The 19,153-nt window shown below is 40.0% G+C and overlaps 1 protein-coding gene across 1 annotated transcript in view; it reads right to left on the bottom strand.

Moving 5' to 3' along the window:
- The window catches only part of SYBU (syntabulin), a 40,390-nt gene that overhangs the window by 16,401 nt on the left and 4,836 nt on the right, over positions 1-19,153 (bottom strand). Inside the window, exon 3 of the mRNA XM_038127652.1 lies at positions 9,982-10,179. Within this exon, the coding sequence (XP_037983580.1) occupies positions 9,982-10,179 (198 nt within the window). The remainder of the gene's footprint in view (positions 1-9,981; positions 10,180-19,153) is intronic.

Raw genomic sequence — 19,153 nt, forward strand, 5'->3', positions numbered from 1 at the left:
AAAACAGAAAAGGAAATAATCTATCAACTCCTGAGTAAACACTGCTCAGAAAACACTTTAAATCCCATGATTCTCATTAAAAAAACATTAATAACCTGGAGAAATTCCAAAAAAGGTCAACAATAATGATAACAGCATGACAGGGTACTGTTTATGAAGGGAGATTAAGGGAATGCAATTTGTTTATTCTAAGATAAAAATACTGACAACACAGTTTATCATGGGAGGAGGAATATAGCTGGAAAACTGTAAAGAAAACTATGTAACAGCAACACAGGGTTCTGTCTGTGATGCATGTTATTTCATGAAAAATTACTTGAAATAAAAACTCATGGTGAGTGGGACTTGTGCATAGTAAATTGTATCTGGAGTAGGTTCACAGTACTTTAACCAGGGAAATTTAGGAAGCTATTTTAAACATATATAATATGTTGACATATATAATAAGTTGGCATATATAATACAGATTGAAATTTAAAAGCAGAGGACAAAAAAATTCCTAAGGGAAAATTCGTAAGGAACTATTTCTCATGCACAGCATTTCATTCTGTGAAGAGGGCTGACACCCAGAAAGCAAACACAAGGCACAGAAAACTCACTGCAGTAAATACACAAATTTCAAGGCATGTTCTATGTTGACCTCACATACATTTTAAAACAAGTACTTAAGAGTGTGCATTGTGTATAGCATCGGTTTCTCCTTTCTGGCTCAAATTCCGCTCTGGATTAGCAGAGGAGAAAAAAATCCAAACAAATCTGCTGGAATATACAAAAAGAATTTTATTGTTTTTGCTGAAGATCACAGCTATTGCCACCTTCAATACCTACCTCTAAACCCCAGGGCCCTTCTTAAGCCAGGCCTTTTCCTGATGCAGGAGCACGTCCCTGCAAGCCCCAGGAGACCTTCATTGCTATCAAAAGGCATTTGGGTCTAAAAGATGAATTGTGTGGCAGGGATGTCATCCTGTGCAGCATCCCAGGCAGTCCCTGCAGAAGCCCCACAGCCAGGTCCCCTCCTCCCTGTGACCTGCAGTCAGAGCAGTGGCTCTCTCATGGACCAAGAGCGAGGTTAAGCTGGAGGCTGCGGGCATCCTCGGGCCACGATCTGCCTGTGACAGTGGCTGTCCCACTTTCTGTGTGTCTGGAGCAGCAGCAGTACAATTAATGGGCCAGGGAGAGAGAGACAAAGGAGTTACCGTGTGCCTGCTGGGAGCTCAGCTCCAAACCCCCAGTAAAAGAGGAGCTGAATGGAAGTGGAGCAGCTTCCCTGGGAGCAGCCACCCCGCATGCCCTCGGCCTGCCCGGTGGCTCTGTATTAGGGCACTTCACTGCTTTGTGCTAAAGTCCACCCCCCAAAAGGCATACAAAGACATCTAAATCTAAGTTTCTTTTCCATTTACTGAACTAAGCAACAATGACATCATTTTCTTTCTTTATTTTTTGTAAGGAAGGAGGTATGTAACGGCAGAATTTTGCCCAAGGCCCTGAATTGCAGGGAGCCTGTGCCCAGCCCAGAGCTGGGCAGGTCACTATGTAGAACAGGTGGGACTCAGGCTTTCAGCTTTTACTTGCCAATTTCTCCTTTACAACTTGCTGGCTTCTTTTTTTGGATCCTCCATTTCTGCTGTGACACCTGAGCACTTGCTGCAGCCTAAGAGTCCTCTGAACAAAGAAATGTATTTTGAAAGGCCACGGCCTACCCACTAATTGCTTATGTCTCTACTAAGCAACATCTAAAATAATGTTTTAGAAAGGATTGGATTATAAAATTTGTGACACAGAATTAAAATGCCACTTTAACAGGAATTTGTAGGTCTGCGTTAAATACTATGAAACGCTTCGAAGCTGAAGCACTACTTGTACTTCTATTTTGCTTATTCATGTTTATAAGAAATGTTTGGGTATTTGAACATGTTCTTCCCCAGCAATTCAAGTAAATTTGTTTAAATTAGAAGTTTAAATCTAAAATACATATAAATCTAAACTAAAACCCTACTGCTATGCTAATAATTTTTACCTACCTTTCTAAACATCTTTTGCTTAAAATATTTAGATTCTGGTTATATTCCAGTATTATTTTTCAGAAGCTACAGAGCACTTATTTCACTTCAGTGTATTTAGTTAGCTTTAGGACTTTAGTTTAGTCCTAAAAAATATTTAATTTCTGTGAATCCATAGCGCAAAATGGGATTCAGAATCTCCCTTTCCAATGCTAGGCAGCTTGGGCAGAAGTCCTCACAAAATGGACAAATGGAGAATGCCTAAGCTTATCAGGGATGAATGGAAGAGGAAAAAGCATCTAATTAGAGCTACTTGAAGGTCCATGTGTGCTCTTCAAGCACAAACCTTCTTCCACAACTGAATGCCTAAGAACTTCCCTTTCCATTAAAAAAAGAAAGAAGCCAAAAAAGAGAAAGAAAAGCCACAGAGACTGTGGTTGACTTCAATAAGAGCCAACAGCGGAGGTGTCAGAGGCCTGATGAGGACACAGAAGAGGTGGGTAGAAGTTTAGTTCATCTGACTAAACGTGGAAGTCTTCCATGTCTTAGCCAACCTTAGTCTTATTCTCAGCCAAAACAACAGGTGAATCCTCAAGTAAATGCTTTAATATTTGGTCAGAAAGATCACACACCAAATGCAGTAGATTCATTCGTTCTACCTTCTTCAAAACAAAATAGGATCTTAGTGTACTCATGCAGGCAAAGATAATTGATCCCTACAGTACAGATTGGGAATTGAGGTCAGATAAATTAGGGGCCATCTCTGCTCTGTTCATCTTGGATGAAGACCATGAATTCACATGTCTCTCACCTCCAAAACAGCTTCTGTAACCCCCAGAAGGGAAATGGTAGGTTCACCTGTTAGAGCTGTTTCATGTCCCTCGAGCAATGGAACCAGTCACTAGGACCAGAGAGTCAGAGCAACCATGCGCTACTGAAGGTTGTCTAAGGAGACAGAGTCCAGTTTCACTTCCTCTGAATCATGAAATTGAGGGATTTATGCCAGACAGAGGAGCTCCAACCAACAGGATCTACTGGCTATGCTGGGTCTAGATCTAGAAGGAAATATTCAAAGGGGCCATAAGAATCCGGATATCCCGGCGTTTGTGGGGGAGGCTGGGCTCTGCAAATGCCAGACCCTCAGCATTATCACCACCACCACCACCCCCCAAACCTTTCAGGCTGGCCACCTTCCAGCCCTTACTGACTGCTACAACCACCAAACTTCTGCAGGGTGATGTCCCTCGGGGCTCAACTCTGCAGCACAAGCTCTGAGGATGGCATGGGCTGGAACCCAGACATGGTGTCCTCACTCCTGGAGAGTGAGATGTGCATGTGCATCCCCCCAGAGCACACCCTGCTCCTCTGGGACCCATGGAATTGAGGCCTTAATAACTGCCTGTGCTGGCAAGTGAGGCAAGCAAATCTGCACTGCTCCATAGCAACAGACATGAAATTAAAGCAGTAAAATATGCAGGAGGACTCAGCACACAGAATTACTATCCAGAAACATTTTTTTTTAATTTAGAAAATCAGCAGTAGCTATTTTGCAGCTATTTTGTGTGGCAAAATGAAAGTTGAAGGGAAAAAAGAAAAGCAAAAGTAACTGAGGAAAATGAATAGGGTCAAAAACTGCCTCAACTGTATTTGTTAGATTCTGTATTAGAAAAGGTCTCAGAAACTTCAGTGTTACAAATGAAATTATGAAATACACATAGTAGAAAGGGAAAAGAGTGTGAATGAAACTGTACAGGAAACAAATGATGCATATTGTTAGATTTGAATGTCAGGATGGTTATAATGGCTGCTATCAGGTGTGGGATAGAAGTGAAGCATTCAAAGCATGTGCTTACATCTGAGAAAGATGCTTCCTCCCTTTTTATTGCCAAGGTGATGTTTTAAAAAACAGATCAAAAGCCTTCCAGAAGCACAAGTACTCGACCACTGTGTATCTGCTCTTTGCCAAATATCAAGTGGCTTAAAGACATAATGCTCAAGTTAAAGCCCTCCTCATCTGGTTTAAGTTACTCGGGAAACCTGGACTTTTGCTCTTCCTCTTTTCACTTGCAACCTCCTCTGTACTTGTCAGAGAATCTATGCTCTACACTTATCAATAAACATTGTCAGATCAAGAGATTCCTTGTTATTAATTCAAGTAATTCAAGGGAAGAACTAATGGTCAGTCATAGGCAAGACGTTCCATCATTTGGTATCAAGTCAATTCACTTGGTCAATCTTCAGAACCCTTTTGTGTTCTCTGACCAATTATGTAAAGTACACTGAATCTGGAGTAGCCCATTTCCTAATTCCATCACTCTTATGCATGCAACACCAGCTGCATCTATGTAATTGAATATTACTAGGAATGGAAGCATGAGTTTCCCAATTTCACCACTCAAGTATGGCTATCACTGGTCCCAGGATGGGAACATGGTGTTCACTGATTAAACACTGCATTTGTAACCGGGTTAAATGTTCTTTGCCATACCCTTGTTCCAAATTACCCCTCCCGCAAGAAAAGGGACAGTCTTGGAATGTGGGTTATGAGGCGCTGTTAAGTAAGTTACAGCAAAAAGACAGACACCAGTCTTCTCATTGCTCTTACCTTTGTGGGATGGAATGATGAATGTCCATTTGTTTTAAGGATCAGTCAAGGCGCTTTTCTATCTCTAAACAGAGGTTTTCCATTGGTTTTGGTGTGGGTTTTTTTCTCAAACAACCAAACAGTGTGACTTTGTGTTAGAATACACAGTACAGCATCAGCATTTTAAGAAGCGTTTCAACATAATAGGTAGATGTCCTAGCAAGTAGTTAAAAAGATCCATGAATTTCTTTGTGTGCCATAGTAATTGTTCAAGTTAGCACATTCTGTAACTTGGTTTTTGTATTCTGTACTGCTGCTCTTGAATAATAGGAACAACAGATCTATTATTTTCCAACTGCTTGCAGAAATTTGGTACAGAGAATAAAGGAAAGTCATGCAAATACCAGATACTATGTTCTTGGATAAATGTGCTGGTACAACATGTCTTTCTAATGTTTTATCAAACTTTCCAAGATAAAACAAAGTCCTATCATTGCAAAATGATGCACTCACAAGGAAGTTCTTGACAGTGAAATAAATTTCCAGAATTACCTGTAAGACAATCCTCTCACAGAACTTACACACCAACTCATGTTTTTCAAGTGAAGCACATACACACACATACATCCGAGTCAGACACTGCTATTCCCCACACTGTCAGACTGAAATGAGGGAATGAGTTGACAAAAGACCTGTGAAAGAATACAGCCAGAAGTCAGGAATATAAAATAAATCAAAATAATGTTTTGTTTTTAAAATAACCAAGGCGACTGCCTTTAGAATACAGACAGATATGGAGGTAAAGTAGCAATATGGATTAATTTGTTGGCTAATTTTATACTAATGGATTAACTAGTCACTACTCCTTGCTTTCACAGAGGACTCCTAGAAATAAGTTTTTGGACATTTAGTGTCCTGGGAATCTAATCCTCACACACCAGACAATTAAAAAATAATAAAAAAACCCCAAACTTCAGGAAAAGCATTATGTTTTAACAGCAAGACATACACATAAAACACATCTTGCAGCTAACACTTGCATTTCTTCTCTGATCTGTTTAGCTTATCTAAGTTATCTTAATATTTCCAGTTGTCTAGGGTAATTTTCCTTGCCTCCTTTTTGATCACTATCAACTCCAACACTGACTAAAAAGGTACCTGTACCTATTGAATACTCACAACCAAGTAAGGGCAATACATTCAGCTCCACCTGTCTCTCTTAAAACTCCTAATTGTCCTAAAGCCTTCAAAGATTTATCTGTTCAGACTGGGACACCCTATCTCAAGGCTCATTTATGGTGGCCTAATAAATTCACTGGGAAAAAGTAGAAAACACATGCTGAATACAAGATTACTTACTTTGCCTTGTACTTACTATTTGTTAAATAATATTTTTAGTTGAATAGTGATTGTTAAAAGATTATTTTTTTTCAATATACCCTTCTTTTTTTATGAACTTAAGTGGCCAAGTAAGGGCAGGAAAAACACAAATTGTGCCTTGCAACTACTTAACTATAGATCTGGCTGATGCACTATTTAAAGGACAAAAAAAAGTCCAACAATACAGGATTAGAAAATCGCTGGGAGGTAAAAGGGACTTTTTGAAGCCACTCAGCCCAATTCCCCACTCAAGCAAGTCTAGCTGGAACAGGCTGTCCAGGACCATATCCAGTTGAGTTTTGACTATGCCCATGGATGGAAACTCCACAGCTCCTCCAGGCAGTGTGTGCCAGTGTTTGACCACAGACAAAAAAAGTGTTTTCATGTGTCCAGATGGAATTTAATGTTTTTCAATTTGTGCTCATTGCTTATTGTCCAGCAAATGTAGGTGCTCTGTGTGGTAGAAGACCCTGGTAGAAGCTTTCATTAATCTGAACAGAAAAAAGTTTTAATGTCCAAACTCCCAGTGATGGCCCTTCTTGAAATATAATCCATAGCAGTTCAATGACACTGAAATCCAAAATATTGCTACTTTAGCCAGATTCAGGAATAAATGGCCAGATATTATATTAGCAGTGAGAAAAACCAAACCCTTTTTGCATAGTCCTCTGCTACCTGGAATGTTTATTACTGTACCAAGATGTGAATGAAAGACAGCCAGTCCTTACAAGGTTTGGGAGCTGACCCTAACTGGGGCTCACCTAGGGCTCCTTTTGTGCCATGGCATTTACACATCTATTCTGCAGGATCCTGAAGGTCTAAAATGTCTGGGACAGACTTAATGTTTTTTTCTTAGATCGTAATAATTTCATGTGAAACTTCAGCAATTCCATGGGCTCTAAGAAACAGCTCCAACAGCCAACATTCAGTAAACTGTCCCAAGTGTGCCTGTAACAACAAAAGCAAGAAGACCTGAACTTTACAGAAATGCTGAACACAGCTGATCAGATGCCCTTCTCAAATTCTGATGCTCACAGAGATTTAAATACATGTCAGTGTTAGTTTAAACGTGCAGGATGTTTAAAAGTTATTGACACAACTTCTGCTAAAGATTCTTTTCTTCATCTATGTCTTTGAAAGAGGCAGATTGTGAATCCTTTCACTAAGCGTTCTAATGGAAGTCGAAAAAGCAGATGAGAAAGACTGTCAAAGGAAGCAAAACAATTCCCACAGCTCTCAACAGGATGTGGACATAAACTACAGGAATTCAGGAGGGATCTTTCTAGGAGGACTACACAAGAATGTGAGCATGTAGAAGTGCTTATGGTTCTGTTTATTCAATTACAAAAAGTGTAGGATTCAGTACAGCATCTTGATAAAAAACTAAGACCAACATTAATTAAGTCTTTTTGTGCCTTTTTGTGAGGACATTTTCTGCAGCACATTTTGTATTGCCTTTAATATTATGTAAATGAACCCATCTAAAAGAAGGACCAAATTCTAAAATTCAGAAATTAAAAGGCTTGTAGAAATCTCTGAGAGTGGGTGTTCTATTATTTTCCTTAATGTTCCTGCTCTCTCCATCCCTCCCTGGGAAATCAGGCACAGGTTTTAAGCCAAATTCACTTCTGCACTGCTGTGATTCGGATTTAATGCACAATATAAACCATTTCCATCTCTCTCAAATGAATAATTTCTCCATTAATATAAATATTTTATAGGTTTAGCAAGAGTACTTCATGATTATGTATGGCTCTCTATGCAAACTACATAAAATATGAATGGCAGCCTAATCTATTTTGTTAATACTTCAAGAGGTGAAGATGGCTTAGACTCATATAACAAGGCCTTAGGCTGTCTGAGAGGAAAAAAAGACTATGTGTATTTTGCATTTTGAAGTATAGAATAGAAAGATGAAGTGATGTTACTAGAGAAGCAGAAAAGTATCAGAGCTTGGGAACAGCCCCAAAGCATCCCAGGGTTCATTCTCAGTGCTATCCCTTTCTGACATTTCCTGAATTATCTAAATATTTGTGTGTTTCTTCTGAGATTCAGCATGTTCCAAGAGAACAGTACTGGAAACAGACAGATTTCAGCAAAATGACAGGAATTTTGAAGGTCCACAGTGATGGATATACTTGTGTAAAAAATGTAGTGCAGAACATGGTAAAAAACAGTGGTAGGCTAGATTTTTGTCTCTCATATATGACTCCTGCTATGTGGCCAATGTCACAAGCCATTTCAGATTAATATGAAGTAGATATAATCTCTATAAATCAAGAAGAGCTTTTGGTAAAGAGAAAATTACATACAATTTCTTTTATATATGACAAGGACATGTTGCTGTTATTCTCCTCCATATCCCAGTTCCCTTCTACTGATCCCTGGTTACTCTCTGTGTGTTTTGCTACCTGGTGATGGCTCCTCTTTGCACAATGGCTACATCTTCTTAACTGAGTCATCAGAAATTCATGTGCAAGTAGGCCATGAGGAAGAGACTGGGTCCATCTGAAGCTATGGAATGAGATAGCAATGGAAGAAAATCACATAACCCCTGTGCCCAACAGTGAGGAAGATGAACCGCAGCTGTCCCCTGGCATCTATGTCTGACATGTCCCACTTGTGTCAGCTCTCACACTATGACATGATTTTGAACAGCTTTTCACAAAAAATTGTGAGATATTTAGCAAGAGGAACTTACAAGTACTCTGTAAAACAGACTCGGTTGCTGAATATTGCAAAAGGCTAATAACTTCATATTATAAGGCACTTAAAGTGTAAAACTGAAAACAGTGAATTAATTTACTGAAAAAGGTGCATAACTCTTCTCCATGAGTATAGAACTCTTCATTAGAAAAAAAACTTTTGCATTAATTATTCCCATTTTGCTAAGCAACGTTCATATTCACAAACAAAATGGTTGTGGTAGCCACAGCTGCGGATTTGACTGTCATATACCACATTCACCACAAACCTTGTAAAAATACTATCTATCACCCACTATGCACAGCAGCAGGACACTGGGAACACTCAAGTAACATGGTGCTATGAAATGAGCCAAAGAACTTGCAGGGATAGTGGTAAAACAGGTTTAATCAACCCTTTCAATGACCAAGCCAGTGAAGAGATTTTGCAACAGATTTTCCACTGTTTCTGGATTAAACATGGTGCTGGCAAATCTAAGCTGGTTTTTCATGGAAGTATCTAAATTGCTTCCAGAGGTAAAATGACTCTGGAAACAATATAGCCAGGAGCTACCTGAGCTCATAAACCATGTCAGTTCTGCAGCTGGCTACGTACAGGGCCAACTCCGTCTCCATGATTAATTAAACAGCAGCACAAATATCCTGACCATTGTAATCAAGAGCTGCCTGTACATGAATCTAATGATATAAAAATATTTTATATCAACTCACTAAAATTACAGGAACCAATGGCACATCTGGGTATTTAGTCTTGGATGTCCAACAAGCAGGTGCTGATTTAGCTGGTGGTCTGAGGTGGCCCATTAGCCCAAAGCACTGGGAGATACACTCTTGATTCAGCCATTGCAGGTCCAAATCTGCCCCACTCCCACACACAGGCTGCCTGTCAGACATCTTGTATCCCCAGAGCTGTCAGAGCCTGGCAGCACAAAGTTTAGGCAGGATCTAATAATAAATTTAAGGACATCGCAAGACTTTTTTCTTATTTTAAGAGTCATTTATCTTTGGGCACTGAAATATGTGTGCAATTACTATGAAACAGAATAAAATCCATTTCAGCTATTTGATATCACCATTGAGCCTCATAAAAAAGTGAAGATGTCAGCTGATTATGTTTCCATGAAAAGGACAATAACAATAGTGTTTTCATGTCTTTCAGGTGGTTCCACAGAAAGAAGCCAGTTATTTTATGTGTTATCAGCTTTAGTGATATGACAGGTGGCACAATACAGGTGTCTATGTATGTAGACACCTGTAAATATACCAGTCCATAAGAAAGTGTAATTAAGGAAATGAAAGGAATTATACTCACCGGGCTTTACAAGGCTTGTCTTTGTCTCCTTCTTGTATCGAGCCAGCTGCGTATTCCCTTCACTCATTGACCCTGGACTGAATTTCTTCCTGGAAAAGTCTCCATCACTACCAGTGCAAAAACTGATTGGACTGTTTCCAGCATCAGAAGGAGTCTTGACTGGAGATACTGACTGGCTACTAGGACAGCCAGTGTCATCTGAAGAGAAAAGAGAAAACATCAACATTTCTAACTATATATCTAAGTATATGAAAGTTAGCAGAATAAAAGAAAGAGTGTTTGAACTACAACTCTTTACAGTAAGTGATATGTACAACCTTGGCTCTGAAACCTGGTGAGAAGCTATTTGTTTTGTGCATTTTGTGAAGAAATCTTGAATACCTTATGGCAAGCTAAAAAGCAAATACTTGTTGTACTCGGTCTGACAAAATACAAAATCAGGGGCTACATAATGAAAATTCCTATCTAAGATGAATTCCTTTAGCAAGGTTAGGGAATATTGCAGCATGAAGTTACACATGAGACACAAATGTTGTGTAGTGCACACTGGCTGCAGAGCAAGCTTGGGCCACATGCTCTCCTTCAAGAAATGTTCCTGTATCTGAACAACAAGACAACACCTACAGCCCACGTGCACGAAGTCAGGAATTTCATGTAATTGGAATTAATACAGGTTCCTCAAAGTAGTCTTTTAAAAGCAACCATGATCACAGAACTCTTCCATTCTTGACTCGTGGCTGTGAGGTACCTGGTTTAGAAGAGAGTGGGTTATACACAGATTGCTCTTGTTTAAAGCTGAATTCCTCTGAGGGCACACCAGCACTCCAGGGCATCCACAGCTACCCTGGGAACAGACCCAGGTTCCTGACCTCCAGGGATACAAACACTCCAGCCTTTAACAACTGACTGCAAAGTAAGCAGCCTGACTTTGAATGAAATCCAGTATCAAACTCCAACTTCAATCTAATCATGTTCCATGTAATCTGGAGTAATTGCAGTTCCCCTAAAAGTCATGGTGGTTTAATTGATACACAACAAAATCAAACACGCTACCCTGACTCTCCTGGGGAAATCTAATTGTTCTTTCCCAGGACAAAATGAAAGCTGCCATCTGAATTACACTATTGCACTCTTTTCCTGATGCATTATCTTTAGCTAACATGAAACCCAGTGAAGTACCTGCAACTGAGCCAAATAATTTGCATGACTGTTTTGCACTTACCTCTTCCACCCTGTTCATAATGTAGGTCAAGAGTCATTTTGTACTGAGCTTTGCATGGGCATATTGATTTAAAAGTCAGTGCATGACTGCATGTTTATGAGACAGAATGGACACCCCATATCTAACACCTTTCTGCCTACCTCCCCTCAGCAGGAAAGAACAGCTTTTGCTTTTTTAAATTATTGTCCCCTCAATACAGTAGAAAAACTTCTTTATTGTGATCCAGTTTTCCTTCATGCCTGGGCAGTTTTTCTACCCTCACTCATCTGTTCCAAGGTTCTGCTTCTCATTTTTCCATGTCCTGCCTTCAGTCCCAAGCAAGGCACCCAGAGCTGCTGACTGTCCAGAGCAAGCTGCATGTATTAGGCTGCAGGAGCAGCCAGCAGCCTGAGGTGCTGCATCCCAGGCCTCTGCTAAGTGCCAGGCATGATGCCAAGCCAAGGGGCAACCCAGCCTACTGCCAGAAACCTCCCAGGGCACAAAGGGCACTGACAGTGCAAAGCACCTAATCCTGTTTAATCATATTTAATTCTTTCAAATAATCCCAATCAAGCCAAAAAGCGTATATTTTTGCCATCTTGCTGCTGCCTTCTGTAACTCAGAACTAGTTCCTAGCAAAATAATAGGAAAGAGAGAACTGCTAATAAGCTGCTCAGACTGCCTCTACATTCATCCTGACTAATGCAGGATTGCTGCTAGGATTACCTTTTATCCTTTCCATTGCCACCATCATCACAGTATAACTCAAGACAAAGAAGAGAGAAGGTGGCAATTTCCTCCCAGATCAGCATCTGTTTCTCCTTCCCCATCTCCAATTAGGAGTCTCTTCTGCAGGCTGGGTGAATATTACCTGCAGGACAGTGAATCAACACCACTGAGGGAGCTCCTGAATTGCATTTAAGCAGCTGCTTCAGCTGTGTCCAAAGCATCCTCTCTCTAGAAGCACACCAACATTTATAATCAAGTATATTCAGAAATAAGTGACAGCTTGTGCAGTTTGTTTTTAATTATAACTTTTCCACTTAGAGGTTTCTGTATGTGGCATTAGTTTCCAAACTTTCTGTTAGAACAAAAACCTCCTCAAAACAAAAAATCGAAACCCAAGCAAAGTCCCCTCCCAAAACCTTCCACCCAAACCCACAAGAAACTATTTACCTCATCTCTCCACCAATACAGTTACTGCAATACCTGCAATACCTACAGGTTCTGCAGACCTCGCAGATCTGGTTTTTTTATGGGAGAATTTATGTAGAAATAACTCCCAAAGCTATAGAGATGCAGCCTGGAAGAATCATAGGAGCAGATAAAACTTTACACAATGAAAGAACTAAACTACAATGTTAAAAATTGGGGCAATAAAAACCCCAAATGTTCAAAAAAGGTAGATAAAGAATACATACTAAAATAGCACAAAAAATGTTTTATTTACCACCCCCCAACATTGCCTGTGATCTCACACTGGTGACAAAGTACCATCAGATTATGTCATATCTACATATCCTTATTTTAGTGTTAAGAACTTCAGCTTTCAGTGCAACAGGACATTTTTAAAAGGAACCAATGAGCCTGGCACAAAGAATAATAGCTCTTCTCTACTCATACCCCTTATAACCTTTAGATACACTAATAATAATAATAACCAGGTAAGCACTCCCACTCCAGCTACAGTAAATGAATAATTTTATTGTATTCCCTCTCCTCTGATGGTTTATTTTTTATGTAATGTAAAAATAGTAGTTCTATTACTATTATCCAGAAACATGAGCAAGATTATAAATTTTTCAGAACTAGGGCAAGCTGTAGAGAAAGATTTTTCTGTGTCAGCCTTTTGAATAATCAAAATATTTGCTACCACAGAACGGAAGAGCTGCCTATGAAATACTGGTGCTCACCATCAAAGCATGCAAAGCTCTGTTGTACACTGGGGGCATCCACCCGACCCACAGCTCACCCTCCTGGCACAAGGAAAAGTCCTGGTGAAGGGTGAGATGCTCTCTAGCTGCTTAGTGCCAGCCAATTGCCTGCCTACCTTCATCTTTCCTGTTATTGAAACCTTAACAGGCTATTGATTTGTATTTAATACTGGAGGTGAACTCCCCACAGGAAAGCAGCACACCTCCCTGGATGCTGGGGAGCTGATTCCCCCTCCATCTCCAGACAGCCTGACCACCCTCCCTGCTCACGGCTGCAGCGACCCCTCTGCTCCTCCCCTGCAAGCAGAACGTGACTGTGGCGTGGTGCGTTCATGTTTCCCCCAGAGCTGCAGGCTCCTCCTAAACCCTGCTGGAAACTCTGATGAAGAAAGTGAAGATCTCCACCTGCCCAGAAATGGGCCAAGATAAGGAATCTCTCTCAAAAAAGTGGGGAAGGAGCAGATGAGCCCTCAATGGGATTCACTTTCTGATATGATGTGCGTACAGTCTCCAGTAAGGTCAGTTAAGGATTCAACCCTGTAACTCAACAGGAGTTTTGCTCCAGTAAGGACTTCAGATCTTAAGACTCCTCAAGAGCAGAGGAAGCCTTTATTTATCTTCTCAGGCACATCAGCACCAGAAAGCCAAAAAAAAGAGAAAGCTGGTAAATAGCCTGTACTTCTGATCTTGTCTTAATTTACTTGCACAAGAGGTAAAATCATATGAATTTATAACACACGATTTCCATTGCTTTCTTTCACAGTGTCTTTTTTTTCCCACAGGGGCCTCCTAGGAGCATTCTGGGAGTAGACTTTCCTTTGAACATAGCTGGATTTCGTCACTTGAAATTCTGTGTCCAGGCCCTCTCCCAGATCAGACATGCCTGCCAAATTTCAAAGCCAAGCATGGGATAGTGTCTCCTCAAACAAACCATCAGGAAAGTTGCTCAGAGCACTCTGACATTTGCATGCCCTGACTAACCTTTAAATAGTAAAGTCAAAATATAAACAACAGTATTAAAGATAATAATGCTCTGAACAATTGACAAAAATACTGTTCTTGTAGACTTTTAGGCTATATGTAAAGATGTGATGATTTTCTCAGCACAGATATCAGAAGGTTCACTAGAATATGCCTTAGAACCTTTTTAAAAAAAATGCTGCCTTTCCCAAAAGGCTTCAAGAAGCTTTGAATATACAACCTCCTTATATAATACATGTAAATAATTAATGATGCTCTCACTGAGGAAGCACTGACTTCTTTTTACTTTCTCTCCTAGCTGCCAGATCGAGTTAGGCACTCCTGTGACACTGAATGGTCCATTTCCTGCCTGATCCCTATTTCAATGTCTAACATTTGTCTCCTTCTAAGAGTCCCCTGATCAGTGTTCAGGCTGTACATAGTCTGAATTTCCATCAAGAAATGTGGATTCTGGAATTAAACATGTGGCTCTAATGAAATTTTGAATGTTCAGTGTACCAAGACAAAAACAATTTCCTGGCTTTTACCTGATAGTTACCTTTGCATTCATCCCATGATCTGTTAGTCTGGGCAGCCACAGCTCTGCCAGGAAGGTGCACTGCAAGCTGGCTATTGGCAGTGAGGGTACCACAAAGGGTAATTTTACAGGGTAATCTCCCAGTCTGCTTGCCTGCCTCACCTTTTTTGACCCTCAATTTTTGAACTGTTTTGGTCTTCTCTTCATGGCTAGCCTTGTAGCATAGGGAGTTTATGCAATTATGAAAGTTGCTGACAGACACCAAAGGGAATACAGCACCTACCATCCACCTGTAAGTCTCTTTCTGCATTAAACAGAGAGAAAGAGGCTCCTCTGGAGGGTGAGTGAGAAGGACAGCCCCATTCACACTAAATCATCCCAGTACTCTGAGTCACTGCCTGCAGGGTCACAGCTCTGATCAAGGACCAACACAACCACTGCTCTGATCTGGGCAGCTGAACCAGCGAGCATAAGGGCTCAGTGGCCAGGCAGAGAAAACTGCTAATGGGAGAGTCACAGTGTCACTCTGGAACCACTGGAAACACAGTAAAAGCAGCAGATAAAACATCCGAGTATAAAATTAGCAGTACGCATAGAAAGGCAGAGGCAGGAACATATTCACATTCACACCAGCAGGGCCTCAACAGGCATAAATCCCACCTCATACCTCTGAAAGCACCCTCACCTTTCCAGCAACCACTGAGGGAGCACAGCCTAAGGTAAGAAGCGGGAATGTTCTCCTCAAAAACCTTTCATTCTCCTCCTAAAACCTTTCATTTTTTACTGAGGCCATTCCAGTATATGATTGTATGTACTCTGTAAGTTTATTAATTTGCTAGGAGCAATTTTTTGCTTACAAAATCACACAGACTTTAGAAAAATATATTTATTAACTTCACTAAAGGTAGAGTCCTAAAAACACTATTAGTTTTGGTCCTTCGGATCAATTTAGAAGTAATTTCTTAGCTATTTTGAAGACCTGTTTGGCTTGGTATTTAAGAGGATTTCTCAGAATATGACGTACTTGTGAGGCAAGTCTCTTACCAGAAGTCAAACATAGTAAAGTAGAGCTGAAGCACAAGGACAACTACAGCAGTGTCAGAAAAAGCGAGGAGGCCTACTTATGCAAAATCCTGCCATGCAAATAATTTCCACATTTAATCTCGGTGTCTCTGCAGGCAAGACTTGAATTAACTATGCTCCATTTTGCTTGTGAACAAAGGCTGGCTTAGCAGCTCCACCACTCCCCGAGGTCACCTACAGAGGCTGTGCAAACTCCTGTCCTTGAAGGGTTTCTAGACTCCGACAGACAAATACATGGCTGCTGGGATGTGCTGGGAACAATCCAGCTTCAAAAAAGAGGCTGGATGAAATGATCTCTACAGGTTCCCACAGCCTACATGCTTTTCTTTTTGTCAGATATTCCACATCTGGAAAATGCCCTGCTATTCACAGTCCATCTTTCAAGCTAGAAATTTTGACTGTAATGTTCTAGTCATAAAATCTAACCCAGCAAAATCACAACTAAACATCTTCAACTGGTTGCTGAAGATCATCAATGTACAGTCAACTTTTACACCTGTTGCTCACCAGCCCCTTTGAGCTGGCTTCTGTCACACCCACAGGCTGCCCACCAACTGCTGAAAATTCAGTATGAGAGCTGCTCACTGGATTTGGTAAGAGGCCCTCTCTGCTCAGTCACAGCATGGCAGGAATGCTGACAGGCTGAGATTATATAGAAGAGGGGAGAGGAAGGTGAAAAAAAATGGACTGACCTGCTATTAAGCTTGGGCATCTTTTGCAGTGCAGGATTTCACATAAACATGTCTTTAAAGCAATCTGCTCTTGATGTCTGACAATGCAATTGCTAAGTCATACTGAAGTAGCTAATTTTAATTTATTTTGGCAGCAAATCTACTAATGTTCCTTCTACGTGAATATTTCACTAACAAACAGGACTGACATGAGCTCTGTCAAAACATATGAAAAGAAAGAGGACTATATAATTGTGGTTTACTGGCTTTGTCATTACATTTATAGCCCTACTAATGGTGTATTACAGAAGAGAAGCATAAGGGCTTACTAGTAAAAATATCAATAAAAATAGTACTGTTACTAGGAGAGCTGTGGTCAGGAATAGCACAGCTCCCTGAGTTTCATTATCACATCACAGAAAACATCTGGATAAGGGGTTTAAGGTGATAAAGGACTGAAAAACCTATTTGAAAATTTTATAGAAATTTTTAAACTAAATTTAAGGACAGGAAAGAATCTTAAAAAAAAAAAAAGACAAAGAAGAGTATTTTCTGTTTGGTGTGGGTTTAAGCAATTTAGTAGACCTCATTAATCTTTTCTGAAGACAACAGCTGGAAGTGGAACCACTGTTGCTACCTCTGGTGGGAAAGCATTGACTACATCCACTGTGAGAAATAGCATGCATTTAATATTAACATCAAGTGAAATGTATGTGTATATATGGTTGGGTTTCTCTGGGGTTTTGTATGGTTTATTCCATTATGCAGCAAAGAAAGATATTAGAAATATTCTTTCCAGTTTTGAAGGCACCATTTTGGGAAATAAAAATCTTCAATAGACCACAAAGAATTTTGTACCTATTCCTCAAATGGTGCAACAAGTTATATTCATTTGGTCTCACACAGCTCTGCCTCCATGGCTAACAGCACATAACTGTGACCCTCACAGCTTCAACATCATCTCATAAGGCTGCTTTGCTTACCTTCTCATGGACGGAAATAATATATATTCTATCCATTACTGTTTTATGCATATTTTTCTTTTCTCTTTTCTTTTAACTATCCTCAAGCCCAGTGTGGCACTTAGCAGCACCACAGAATCTAGTCAAATACACTTCAAAACACTGTTTGAAAATTTCATGGATATATACTAATCCTGTAAATGTAGGGCTAAAATATGTAATATTGAATTTCTCTTAAAACATCAAGATTCTCTTTTAACAAAAAGTAAATCCAAGATTTCTGATTCAAGTTTCATTCCTGCTACAAGTTGTGATTTTCTTCAGAGTGCATGACAATATTCAACTTAATAGAAAGTTGCATTTGTGGTGAAGAAAATACCAGGTAATGTTTAGAATTCAGCCCATAGTACACACCAAGCTACAACTTAAAGGGCAGTAGAAAGGCTTAGGTGTAGTAGAAAGGGTGACTGTTCTCAGGACACCATGCAAAATGTTCCAGGGAGAACAGGAACTGTCCTACTGACCCCAGGAGGCTCTGGTTTGGGTTTTAAAGGTTCACAGTACTGATAGACACATAAAAAGGCGGCAAAAAACATCCAAAAGGTCAAATATTTTGGCTTCCAGATGTTGTTGTGTGGCAAAAAGAACAAAAGGATTGTTACTTAGTCAGGGAGAATAAATACTGAAGTTGAAACGGAAGCAGGGAAAGGCCAAAAACTGGGGAAAAAGCAGACTTTGCTCTTTAGTACCTAGGCACTGTTCTTATTTCCAGGTTTGGAACAGATCTCTGTGCCACAGAGACAGAACTGGTGGCTCATAATATGAACCAATAATAAATTATTGCATGTAAGCTGGTCCAGCAGGAAATTCTCTAGGGAAGCAGCAGTGAGAAAAGGAAGCATGTCACCAGTACCACTCTCATGAAAAAAGGCCAGGTGTGTATTTTTGGAAACAGATTTTGTTTCAGTGTTTCTGTAAATTAATATCACAGTCATCACTAAACTGCCTTACAAAGTGCTGCAAACAGAAGTTCTAGAAAAGTCCTCCAGAAAGCCTGAAAAAAAGGCAAAATGACTGTGGGAAAGCATAGCATAAAGGACTGCAGGAAAGGAAAGAGAAACTTTCAGTATCACATAGTTGAGAACTTTAAGCATGTTTCTTTGAATCAGTAACTTAGAGAAAAAATCAAACACATAAACCAGTAAGGAACTATTTAAACAAAATATTTTTTCTTATAAAAAGAAACAAGAAGAATGAGAGAGCTCACTGTTTCCATAGTAATACATATATATATACAAACAAATAATAGGAGCAATTACTTTCAGTAATTTAAACTAACTGTCTGGCCTCAATCTGTTGACTTGTTAAAATACTAAAAAATTTAGTTTTCTGTATCTATTTCTATTCAGGAATATACATCTCAGTACACATACTTATTTTGTGTAGTCTCCAAGGCTAGCTGCTTTATAATGCAATCCGCTCCAATGCTCTACAGAGAAATTATTTACTGGAGTGCAAGAAGGTACAGATTTTTTCTTCAGTAACAGTTGTACAACCTCTTCTTCTTGTCTATGGCAAGCAAAATGGGTTGTGCATTCACATGGAGTTAATAAGCCTGCCTAAAGCCTACATGCTTTTTTGGACACACACTGTGAACTCAGACCCAGCATCCATCAATAGCGGGGCCAACTGGCAAATAATCTCTGAGATCATGGGCACAGGAGCAAGTGAGCAAGGAATGGCAACACTGAGATTCCTACTGCAGCACCCACACCCCAGGCTTGCAGTGCAGCCGCTGTACGTGTGAACATTTATTGTGCCAC

Source organism: Motacilla alba, chromosome 2 (assembly GCF_015832195.1).
Source record: "Motacilla alba alba isolate MOTALB_02 chromosome 2, Motacilla_alba_V1.0_pri, whole genome shotgun sequence".
NCBI lineage: Eukaryota > Metazoa > Chordata > Aves > Passeriformes > Motacillidae > Motacilla > Motacilla alba.